Consider the following 12,572-nt stretch of genomic DNA (forward strand, 5'->3'; position numbering starts at 1 on the left):
TTACAAGGTTTGTATTATTGCTAGCTTTTTTCTTTGATGTTTAAAGTGGTGTTTGTTTGGAGCTCTGCCTTAACAGCCTCCTCTGTCTTAGCTAGTTTAGTTTTCTGTGTGGGTTTGCTATATGTTTTTTCTGCATGGGCTTTTTACTTCTTGCAGAAAGGCGACAGAATGCTCAGTAAAAGAAAGCTGAGCTCTCCTCTCCCCTCAGCCCTACCTCTGCAGACAATAACCCCCCACCTTTTAATCTTGTAGATTGTCGGTCAATTTTTGCACTGTCCGTCTGTGCTGGAGAGTGAGTTCAAACCCCGTTCAGAAGTCTGTCGTGAGGAAGTGGTTTTATACAAAAGGAGAAATCAAAATGCTCTCAGAATTAGATGAGTTGGAGCTTAAAAATACTACTAAAGCTGCTCTAAGAGGAGAGTTACGAAACATAGAAAAAAGAGCCTTGATTTTCAGCATGCTAGTAACTACTGAGGTCTACAATTTAAAATCCTCCAAGCAATATGGGAAAAAGTTAGGAGGATAGTTGTGTCTGTATAATGTTCTTGCTGGTTTTGTGGTGCTTTCCACAGTGCCTGGTTTCTGGCGTAGCGTCAGTTTGCGAGCAGCAACAGACGACACATTAGACTGCTATCCCATGTGTTGTATCAGGGCACTGAATAATTAATATTCTATGGAAAGGATTAGTTGCCTCCACTTTTATCTCTTCCTTCTTGGTGCCCCATATGTGCTGCCAATTTTTAGTAGAAACTTGCTACTACAAGGGCTGAGGGGAGAGGAGAGCTCAGCTCTTCTTTTCCCAAGAAGAACTGGTGCTGGAGCACAAAAACTTCATTGTGGTCTATGTACTGTTAGTTGCCACCATGCAGGGCAAATTGGCTGTATTTCGTTAGAAAGTCTCAGGGAATTGTTTTAGGAACATTGGAGCTCAGAAATGAGACGTAGCCTTGAACGCTAATTTTAATAATATGTCAGGAAGTGGGCAGGATGCCAGTTCAGGATACCAGTCACTAGTTGCCAATATCATGTTTTATATTGGTGAATAGCCCCAGAAATGGATAGTCTCTGTGTACCAAAATATTTCAGTGGCCAAAGAAATCTTCCAAGGTGCTTATGAATACTCAGCAGCACTGTGAACTGCAGCGGCAGCCACACCTCAGTACCAACATTATGAGAGAGTCCCTGGGAAAGTTCCGAGGGGAGAGGGACACACTTTTATGTGATGCAGGAAGAGTGGAAACCCTTGGGAAAAGCAGCACGCTGTTTACCCAGAGTGCCTAATTTCCTGTCAGCACTTTGCCCAAGGGGGAACAACAGACATATGTACTGTGTGACTTGTTTCCTAAATATTTCTTCCTGAGAAATGTGTTAGGACGAGAAAGTTCAGTCCAGTACTCTTGGTCAAATAAGTCCTTATGAGACCCTCATCCTCAGCATGTTCAGCAAATGAAGTTGCAGTCATCCAGTCTGCACCTTCTTTCTTCTTTTAAGGTGGCTTTTATTTTGTTGGCTTACAGGGCAAACGTGGCTCTCCCTTTAGGCTTCTCACACGGGCAAAACATTAATTTAGTGCCCCAGGCCAAAGAAGTTCTCTAGTCACAGCAGTAATTTTAGAAGGATCTAATGTCAGCCAACAGAGTGATGGAAAGCCTTTTGTTAGATGGATTATCACAAGGCCGCAAAAGCTTTGAAAGTAAGAACGCATGCAATGAAAACACGGAGGTTTCTGGATAAGGAACTGACCTTTGCAAGTTTCACAATCTGCATCCCCTGACTGGCACGATGCAATTGCTTTGACAGTGCCAGGACACAAGAAGTTTGTACCTCCAGTCAGGCTTGCCAAAGTGGTAGGTAGCAATTCAGGCGCTAGTAATTTGGCTTTAGATGTTTTCCGTGCTGCTGAGGGCATATACTGGACTGACTTGTTTCACAATAACTTAAAATAACTCATCTTTGCAGGAGATCTTTGGTTGGGGCAGTTAGGGATTTTCCCTTCATATTCTTCACCAAACAATGTAGCTTTTGTTATGTGGGGTGGGGTTTTTTTTTTATCAAACAAAAAAAAATTAATAAATCTTAAAGGGTCAACCCCCCAAAAAATCACCATTATTTTTCCTCTTTTCATTGTTGTTGTGCCTGATGGGTGCTGGGAAGTCCTTTTGACCATTTTCCTCAGAGGGCTCGTTGATGGTCTCCTTAGCAAGGACTGTATCACTGATGCTCTGTGAGGGAATGAAAGCGGTGTGCCACGAGAGATGGAGTCTAAATGGGAGGTCTAGAAGAGAGGGGAGGCGTCAGAAAATCCAGTTGCGATTCATGCACAACGCAGCATGGAAATGACAATTAGTGTTGAACTGACGGACAATAAAATGCCTTGATTGGGTTCCAGGAGCTGAAATGAAGCACTGAAGAATGCTTGGTTTCTTGAATCATGAAGATTTGGCATCTTTTGGTGTTTTCGTTTTGTGGTGTGGTTTTTTTTTTTTTGTTTTTTTTTTTTTTTTAAAAGAATGATGAAAGGTCAGTGTTGTCCCAGCTTGGCATGAAAGCAAGTCTGAAAATACCGGAATTTCCCATCGACTGGGGTTATTTTTACTGATAGTTGACGAGTGCTCTGGGAACGGCGTCAAACACCCAACAGAGCGCTCGTGGCTGCCGGTGTTGGGGCCTCACAGCCTTTTAAAGCACAGTTCTTTGTAAAACATATCTTTTTTTTACAAGCCGAGTTCTGACCCGGCCCAAACCGACCGGTGGGCCGCGCTAGGCCCTATCCAACCTTTGGCCGTTTTCACGCCTCTTTTTAAACCAGACTGACGGACCGAGCGACCGGTTGCTCCAAACCCTGCTGCGGGGTAGGTCACCCCAGCGCTGGGGGTGGCGCGGGGGAGGGGGGAAGCTGCCGCGGCCGCTCCCCCCCAGCGCTGCCCGCCCTGAGGCGAGGCCGGCCCCGTCCTCTCGCTGGCGGGAACCGCCTCAGCCCGCTGCCCTGACCGGGGCGGGGGGACCCAGCCAAACGGCTGAAGAAGGGGCTGCGGTGCACCGGGGGAGGCCCAGCCGCTGCCCTCCGGCAGGAGAATGGGCCGCGGGGGAGGCCGGGCCGCCGCGCTCCGGCCCGGCAGCAGGCGCCGCTGCGCTCCCGGCTCCGGCCGCGACCCCCGGCCGCCGCCCCCGTCCTCACACAGCCGGGTGGGCGGGGCGGCGCGCGCCGGCTGCAGTCTTGTCGTTGTGCCGTTGGCTGGCGCGCCCGTCACTCCCGGAGGTCGCGGCTCTCCCATTGGCCGCACCAGGGCACGGGGGGGCCGCCCTCGCCGTGACGCGCCGCGGGTAGCTCCCGCCCACATTCCACAGCTGGAGGCGTGGGGGGGCCGAGCGCCCATTGGGGCGCGGCCCGCCGGCCGGCCGAGCTCCTCGCCCTCCATTGGCGGGTCGGGCGGCGGGGGCGGGGCCAGGCGGGAGGGGGCGGGGGCGTGGCGGGGCGCAGCTGGCGCTGTGACCCGCCCGCCCTGACACCCGCACACTGCCGGCGGCGGCGGGGACGCGGCCTCAGCGCGGCGCCGGGCCCGGGCAGCGGCGGGAGAGAGAGGGGTTCCACGGCCTATGGGAGCGGGCGGCGCGGTGTAAGCCGGCCGCCGCGTGTGGGCGGGGGGGCGGACAGCGGTGGCGGTGCCCCCGTGTGTTGAGGCCGCCATGGAGGTGTGCGAGAGCGGTGGGGAGCAGCCGCTGCTGCAGTGGGACCGCAAGCTGAGCGAGCTGTGCGAGCCCGCCGACCCCGACACCCTGCTGTGCCACACGGTGAGGAGCGGCCGGGGGGGTGCCGGGAGGGAGGGGGCGGGATGGCTGAGGCGACCCCCGTGGGCGGCCGCGTTTCGGGGGGGTCGTACCGGGCGGCCTCGGCCCCACCTTGGGGCGGGCGTCGGTGCCAGGCGGGTGCTCGCCCGCCGCCGCCGCCGCCTCTCCGGGGGCTACCGCCCCGCCGGGCCTGGCCCACCCCCCCCCTGGGGGAGTGAGGTGCCCCCCGGGACAGGCCTGGAGCCCAGCCCGGGCCCCGCCGCCTCCCTGCGGGGGCAGCCCTCCCTCCGCCCGGCCGGGGCTCCCGCTTCCCCCCCGGCGCTGGCGGCTTCTACCGGGGCCCCATCAAGAGTCGTCGGATGCGTCTTGTTCTCCAAACTCCTCCAAAGCCAGACTCTGCGGACACCGTCCCGTTTCCCGGGCTGTCCCAGCGCAGGAAGGAAGCGATAGAAGGGCAAGGTTTGTCCCGGCAGCCCGGGACGGACAGATGGATGTCGTGAACCACGGGGCTCCCCTTCCCTGGAACTTGATTGTTGGCCGTCATGCCAGGAAAGTTGCCTGTCCCATAGGCATGCTGTGGGGAGTCTTCTAAAGATGTTGATGAAGTCCTTGCTTGAGTGGCTTTTAGGGCCAGCGCATGAAGTTCTGATGATCTTTTATTTATTTTTTTTTTTTGACTGGAATCCCCATATTTTTGCTTGTGCAAAACACACAGTCAGGATAATCCCAAGGAAGCACATCTTTGCTTTGTTGTTTCTCCATTAATCTGGAGGCTTTTTGCAAGCAGAGAGGTTCCACTTTCTAAAGCTGTATAGGTGCGAATCCTAATTGGAAGTGAGCTGGACTGCTTTGGGATGGTCCAGCTCACGGGATGGGTGCACGGAAGACTGCTGGAGTCCACCATTTGTGTGAAGCACGTTGTAGTTGTCGAGCACGTCCTCGAATGGAGACCCAGAGTAGCATGGTGGTGGTGACTAGCATGTGGCAGAGTGCCTGAGGAAAGATCCTGGGCAGGTGCTGGTGGGCTCTCTTCATTTCCTTCTTGCACCTGAGAGAGTGAGGTGCAAACACGGTCACCCCACCGAGAGGGACCAACCTCTTCTCGTGGGAGCCGTGGTGATCCCACAGCACCACACGCGGCAAGGCAGCGTGCTGGGGCCGTGCGGAGATGGTGGTGTTAGTCTCGAAAGGCAAACAAGGAAAACCTTATTTGTTGTACGCGGTGGCCTTACTGATCCGGGGTCGAGTCCGTCACAAGCACCAAACCTCATTTCGGCAGGAAGCACGCCTGCTGCTGCACGCATGACTGTCTTTAAACATTGTTTGGCTGCTTTGTCTTTGAAAATTCTTGGGCCTTCTTGCGCAATGTGTATCTTCTGGTAGATCCGGGGAAAAGCAATCATATGTTATGGTGGGTTGGTTGTTTGTTTTTTTTTAAAGAGCCAGCAGGACCACTTAACAATGGAAAGCTCTTTCTTCAAACAGCTGTTTTCCTGTGTTTTTTCTTTGACAAGACATAGTTTTTTACTTTAACAAGAGGAACGTTGTGAATGAAATGAGAGGCTCTTCAGAGAGTGCTCCCGCTCGGATTTTACAGTTGGGCTGGGATACTTCCTCCTGCTTTGTTTGGATCCTTGTGATGAGAACAGAGTTGCCACTCTTAACTTTTGTTTTCTTCTTTAGTGTTCCCCTCTTTATTTCTTTTTTTTTTTTATTTAGTGCCCTGAAAGAGATCTTGAGCTTGGACTAGAACTTGGGGCTGTAGCAACACGTATATGTATGTTTTCTGCCCTATTTCAAGGAGCCTGGGACTTAGTTTTAAGTGTAGCTTGACAAACAAAACATCCTCGCTGTCTGGTAGATGGAAACGTGATGCTTTTCCTTCTGCTGTTTTCAAGTTTTATTGGGGATTTTAAGCTTCAAATGCTACAATGATGTGTGTTTTGCAAGAGGCAGTGCATCTGCAAAACCTTGGGCTGTGACTTCCCTATTGGGAGTAACGTTCTACCATTGATTTGTTTGTGTGTTTTTTTGTTTAAGAATTCTTTAGACTGCCTTAAAATCAAATAAAAAGTGTGAAATCAATTGAACCTTTTTGTTGTTTTTGGAATTCCTCTGAAAAAAGCTATAAGGAAAAAAAATAAAAGCAATTAAATGCTATGGATAAAGCAGGTGTAGCGGTGTATTAGGATCTTATCCTTAAAGGAAAAAAGGGAAGTTTTCTGAAATTATGTGCTTTTATTCCCTCCCCCCAGAGAATGATGTTTCTGCCTGTTGAACTTTTTCTTTTGCAAAGCGTGTCCTATTATGTGGAGGAAAAATACCATGCTTGATATCATGAAACGCAAGTTTACCTCTGGCCAAAGCTTCATAGAATCATTTTTAAAAACAAAACAAACAAACAAACAAAAAACCCTCTGGATGAAACATTTGTTCTTCTCCTGGCTTATGCTTTCCATCTGGGAGGCCTGGTTTGACCCAGCTGTTTCTGATGAGTCTGTAAACTTATCGCAGGGTGTTTCTGAAAAGGTCAAGGTGATGAGGAGACCCTCCTGCGCTCCATCTGCCTGAGTGCCCACCACCAGTGCTAGCATCCTCACGGTTGAGGAACGTGCGAACACGTGTCCTATAGCATCTTCTGGTTTTTGCACACTCCTGAGGTGTCCCATAGCTGGAAGTGCGAGTCTACATTCAGGAAAACTTCTGAGTGGGCTTAGGAAAGGTGCCTGGGGTAGTCACGCAGCCCCAGGAGCGTGAGCTGGACTGGCGAGGGGGAGGAGGGAGACGTCACAAGCAGGAAGAAGGATCCATGTCCTTTGGCAGTCGGACCCATGTGCGCAGACGGGCAAGGCTGAGAATTCTGTGCCAGCTGCCTTTTGTGTATTTTAAAGTTAAATTTTAACCTTTTTATGACCACAAAGTCTGCTCGTGGGTCTGGTTGATTTGAAGCTAGCAGACAAGTGTGAAAGTATGCAATGACTTAAAAACTTGACCTCTGTTTTAAACTGTTCCGGCCTGCCTTAATTACCAGGGCTGAAATCCAGCCTCCCGGGGATTTACATTTTTCTTTAACAGCTGATGATTTCACCGGCGCCTGGTGCAGCGTGAGGAACTGTACCCTCGCTCTGCTGGTGCTGTCAGTGATATCCTCAGCTGTGCTGGGAGAAACTGGGGCCTTGAGGATCTCAGCTCTGGCGTAGGCAGGCAGCAGTCCTTGAGGTGGCTCATTAGAGTCTTCACAGTTTATAGTAATCACCTGGATGCCAGATAGCTTTTTAGCTGTTATTTTTCCAGAGTGGCTTAGTTTCCCAGCTAAGAAAAGGCTGAAAGGTTTCCCAGAGGTGTGTTCATGGCATATGTGATGTGTCTGCATGTATAATATACATATGCCCTGTAGCTTGTTATGATTGTGTGGGTAATACTGTACGCTGGCATTGTGCAAGGTATTATTATTATTATATACTTTCTCTTTTTCCTGGCAGTCTAGCAGAAAGGAAGCACAAAGCCTGCCACCACCCAAAGGGAGCAGAAGTGTGGCCAGGTTGCAAACTCTTCACCTTCTTGCCGCTGCTCTTACTTTCCGTAACACCCAGTTGGGCTTGAAGTGGGAGAGCTCTGCCTGCCATTGTGGATCTCGTTTGGAGTTGATCCGCGGACCGGCTGTGATGGCATCCTCAGTGACAAATGCCAGATCTGATGCAGATGGATAAGTCTGTTGACAAACATGCTGTGAAATGCCAACTACCTGTCCTGTTGCTGGAAGGCAGCTGAAAGGCAGATGGTTCTTACGAGCCCTTGACATTTAAAAACTCCTTATTTAATACTGAGGAGGCAGGCTTTTTTCCCCCCCCCCCATTTTCATGGTTATTTTAACATACTAGCTGCTGGCTGCTGCTTCCAGATGGCAGCAAAACGCAGCTGAATGTAAATATGACTGTGGTCTTGGCATGGCAGATGTAGCATACCTGTAGGGCAGCTGCAGTTCGAGGGCAGCGGCTGGCTTAAATATTTAGGACTACATTCCCAGATATTGTGTCCTGAGTGTCTTGATGATGAGTGATTAACTAGAAGATATTTCAAGTGCTAAGTAGCCCAAATTGCTTATTCTTTAAAGAGCCTGACTATTGAACTCGAAGCCTTATATGAAAAAATTGAAGTGCCTCAAATACCTTATTGCTGATTGTAGAATGGTTAGAGTTGGAAGGGAAGCTAAAGACCGTCTAGTTCCAATCCCTCTACTGTGGGCACGTGCACCTTCCACTAGACCAGGTTGCTCAAAGCCCCATCCAACCTGACCTCGAACACTTCCCGGGATGGGGCGACTTCTCTGGGCAACCCATTCCAGTGTCTCATGACCCTCAGATTAAAGAATTTCTTTCTGATATCTAATCTAAATCTCCCCTCTTTCAGTTTAAAACCATTACCCCTTGTCCTATCATAACACTCACTCCCTGATAAAGAGTCCCTCCCCATCTTTCTTGTGGGCCCCCTTTAGGTACTGGAAGGTCGCTATAATGTCTCCCCAGAGCCTTCTCTTCTCCAGGCTGAACAACCCCAACTCTCTCAGCCTGTCCTCATAGGAGAGGTGCTCCAGCCCTCTGATCATCTTCGTGGCCCTCCGCTGGACTCACTCCAACAGGTCCATGTCCTTCTTATGTTGGGAGCTCCAGAGCTGGACTCAGTACTCCAGGTGGGGTCTCATGAGAGCGGAGTAGAGGGGCAGAATCACCTCCCTTGACCTGCTGGCCATGCTTCTTTTGATGCAGCCCAGGATGTGGTTGGCTTTGTGGGCTGCGAGCTCACATTGCTGGCTCATGTTGAGCTTCTCATGAACCAACACCCCCAAGTCCTTCTCCTCAGGGCTGCTCTCAATCCATTCTGCACCCAGCCTGTATTTGCCTGAGCGATGTTTGAGCTCAGCAAACTTGTTGCCGTGTGGCTGGTGACGCTGTGGGCAGCTCAACCCTGTATCATGGGTGCAGCGTAGGTCGGCACAAGCAGCGGAGGCCTTGGCTACCGAATTGCTGTCTCCCTGCGAGAGCAAAACCAAAGGAATCCGCCCCTGAAGGTTAACGCTCAGGGTTGTGATGGTCAGCTAAGAAGACCTGGGGAAACTTTGAGCCGTCCTTCTTTCCTGAGGTTAAAAATTGCCCATAACAAGCCTCTGAACCTCGCCGGGAGCTTGCTGTGACTCATTTCCTCTGTCACAAAAACGATGGTTGCTGTTTCTTTGTGTTCTCATGACTTCTGCAGAAATTCTGCCTCTGGACAAGCTGCCAGGGATTGCCTCTAGTTTTGGGAGTATGGCAGTGGCAATAGTTAATTTAAATGGACAACAGTGCTTCATTTTTAGAATCTGTGTGTATTTAATTAAAAGTTGCGGTTACCACAGCATGTGTGGATGTGGAGCTGGCTGTATCTTATTTTGTTGTGGCTGCATGTAGCTCTCTGTAAAATCTGATGTCAGTATTGTTTGATCTGTTGTTTTTTGTTTTTTTTTTTAAATTTTTTGTTAGTTTGGTTGAGGGAAACGTACTTCATTTATTTGGAAGTGGGGTTTAGCCTGTTGCCCGTTAACAAGAAAGCTGAAATCTCTCCTCCTTTCTTCTCTATACATGTGCGTACAGAGGACCAGACAGCTAACTTTAGACAAAATATTTGTAAAGTCAGTACTTTCAAGGATTCTGCCCAAATCCTCCAGTAAAGAGGGGAAATGTGAGAGAGTGAGATTTCTAAATAGTTGTATGCAGACTTTGTACAAAGCAGTAGTGTTAAATTTTGAGAATTACTTTCCATATTAAAAATAAAAAAATAAATAATCAGGGTTAAAACTGCTGAACAGCAGAATTAGTTATATTAGTGCCTTGCACTGAAAGCCATTCCTGCCCCCCTCCTTGTTTTCTTCCCAAATGTAAATAAGAAGATCACTCTTGTTTGCCAAGGGACACGTCAGGTACTTGTAATGGGTCTAAATGATCTGCAGTTCCTCTAAAAGATGAGATAAACACGAGTGGCATACTTTGAAACTTTACCCTTCCTTTTTCTGACAGTTAAAATTAGAAAAATAAGTGTATTGAGTTGCTGGCTGGTTTTATTTGGACTGTCTGTAACTGTATAGTGAAGTGCTTGATCTGCAGCGAGGACGAGAGCTGGAAAAAATGTTAGCCTGTTCTGGGACTGACTTTGAAGCATGATAGATAAGAATGAGCCAGTGTTCAACGTACAAAAACAATCTTTATTTTTTTTCCCTGGTGGACCTGGCTGATCTGTGCTGTCCTCTGTAAATGTTTCCTTACTTTGGAAAGCCAGTTGTTAAGCGCAGTGCAGGTCTGTGCGATAGCTGGGGTAAAGGAATTTCATTCATGTTGTTACCAGACAGGGTTTTCCTGTGTCTGGAGTTGTTGAACTTATCTACAGGGACGGGGGAAACTTGTGCTCTTTGCAGGTCTTTGTTCACACTGTGTAGGGTCCCATCTTTGGGGTCTTTGAGAGCTGGAGGTTAAGTAAGTTTCCACTGTCCTGGGGGTGTGTGCGTGACCAGTTTTTTATTAAAGCACTCTCACTTTTTAGGATCATCTGCATCTGTGGAGGAGGCCGATCTGACTAGCTGCAGATAGATGAGGATGTGCAGTTTGGTTTGATCTTTTTGTGTCCTTCTTGCTCTCTGATGCACTGACTTCAGCTGCAGCAGTTCGTTGATGCCGTATTTCTCCTCCTCTGCAAGCCTGCCTTCGTGCTTTTGCTTGTATATGGTGAGAAGAGATCATCTTTGTGCCAGCTGTGACAAATAAAATAAAAATAAATATAAAGGTAAAGCAAAGAGGCCTTTGACCAAGGTACCACCAGCTCTGACTGTCTCTTAATTTGTCTCCGCTTCTTGCTGCGTGGCTGTCACCTATACCACCGCTTGGCAAAGCCACTTTGTGTCCAAGCTGTCTGACAGATACGGGAGGGCAGTAACCACTGCAGAAGAAAACTTGCTTCAGCTCCTTAGGAGATGCTATGTGCAGCAGTACCGTGCTGTGGTGACAAAACGGTGCCCCCAGGCTAGAGGGTCTTGTAAGTGTCCCTTAAATAGTCTTTTTTGCAGAGCTAAGCTAGAGTGGATGTGCTCAGCTTCGTTGCAGCAGGAGCAGGGGGATGTCTGCCTCATGAGCTGGCACCTTCTCAGTGTCATGGCTGCCATGGCCCTGCTCGTGCAGGGGCTACAGACCTACCCAGGGCTCCCAATTAAGGACTGAGGTATCTAGCTTGGGCTGTGTCTTGCTAGCTGCTCACCCCTCCACAGAGCTGTGCGGTCTGTGTCACTGTGGGCTTGTTTTTTCTTGGTGTCTCGGCTACCAAGGTACCCCTGAGATACGTGGTCGTTTCTTTGAAAGCAAAGAGATGGTCCTTTGAAAGCAGCCCTCTGGCTATGGCCGGGCAAGTTATCTTGCTGGCTTGCAGATAGATGCTGCTTTTTTGTGCCGTATCCAAATATTGGTTATCAGGCTGTCCTTCAGTGAGTGCCGCCTGTACTCCTTATGCCCTGTGTTCCCAAAAGATGTTTTCCAGTCACTTTGTAATGCTTGGTTTAGACGTACATCATCGGTTTCCTCTGTCTTGGGCTGCTTCTCTCCCTTTTGGAGAAGGATCATTTTGTGGGCGAGACTTCAGCAATTATTGATAGCCAGTCAGGTAGGGTGACTAACCCAGCTCAGCGGCATTTTTCACGGGCTGTATTGGCCGCCTGCCCTGAGCTTATGAGGTCCTCCCTTTAACTCCTCCAACTCCCTAGAGCAGCTTTCCTTTTTCTAAGGGCAAGTGGGTCCCTGAGGGGCTCTCTCACAGTAGAGTTCTGCATCTGGTTTTTCAAGGAGGGCACGTTCATTTCTGCTGTGCTCCCTATTCATCTCTCTCTGAATCATAGAGATGAGAAATCAGTACGATCTGGATGCCCTTTGGCTGTGTTTTTTCTGGGTGACAAGACCTGACAGTGCGGTTCTGCACCTGGATGTAACCGCAGGCTGTTGTGGCAGCTGCAGTTGTAAAAATTAATTTCTTGCAAGAAATTAGCTTTCAGGGTTATCAGTTCCCTGACACAGCTTACCCTGGGGCAGCCCAGGTACTGGTGCTGACGTGAGAGTGGAGGTAGGAATATTTGTCTGGAGAATAGCTGGTGGAACTGCATTCTGGGGTACAGGAATGTGCAGTGGGAATGATCTGGGTAGCTTTACGGGTTGTGCTTAGATGGGATCCGTCTGTGTGTGTATTTATTTGATACCAGTGGACTACTATTTAGACGTCACTGGAAAGAAAGGGGGTTACCTGCGGGAGGCGGTTGTTCAAGGATCAATAGGAAAAAGGGCTGTTTGAGAAAAGTGTGGATATGTAGCAGAGAAATGGACAGACCTGAGGTTCAAAGAAGCACTCATGTTGGATCTGGTCGGTAGTACTGCCATCCCTCTGAATGTTGGTTGGTGAGAAGTGGAGGTTGTCTTGGATGCCAAATTGTTTGTTTTGTATAAAAGTGACAGAAACAGCGTGTGAAAGAGAAGCTTGGCTCAGGGCCACATTTTTCCTGGCAAATGTGTTACCCTTTCACCTCACTTAAGTGAGTAATAGGCAGTAAAGAAGACAGGTCAAAAACGGTGAGGTTTAATAAGGCGTAGCAGAGGTGGGCATCGCGTCTGCTGTCTCCGGTCTGAAATGCTGAGCTCTTCGTAGCAGGGACTGTCATTCTCTCTGCCTGCGAGCTGTCAAACGTAGCTTGTGGCCGCACAAAAGAGAGTCACTGAATTGAG

The 12,572-nt window shown here is 49.4% G+C and overlaps 1 protein-coding gene across 2 annotated transcripts in view; it reads left to right on the forward strand.

Moving 5' to 3' along the window:
• The first annotated feature begins 3,486 nt into the window (after positions 1-3,486).
• The window catches only part of CREB3L2 (cAMP responsive element binding protein 3 like 2), an 83,655-nt gene continuing 74,569 nt past the window's right edge, over positions 3,487-12,572 (forward strand). The window contains exon 1 of one of the 2 annotated variants that reach the window (XM_074582677.1): positions 3,487-3,792. In XM_074582677.1, coding sequence (XP_074438778.1) covers positions 3,688-3,792 — 105 coding nt within the window. In that variant the 5' untranslated portion in view covers positions 3,487-3,687. The remainder of the gene's footprint in view (positions 3,793-12,572) is intronic. The other variant, XM_074582687.1, reaches the window with a different exon arrangement.

Source organism: Larus michahellis, chromosome 1 (assembly GCF_964199755.1).
Source record: "Larus michahellis chromosome 1, bLarMic1.1, whole genome shotgun sequence".
NCBI classification, from domain to species: domain Eukaryota; kingdom Metazoa; phylum Chordata; class Aves; order Charadriiformes; family Laridae; genus Larus; species Larus michahellis.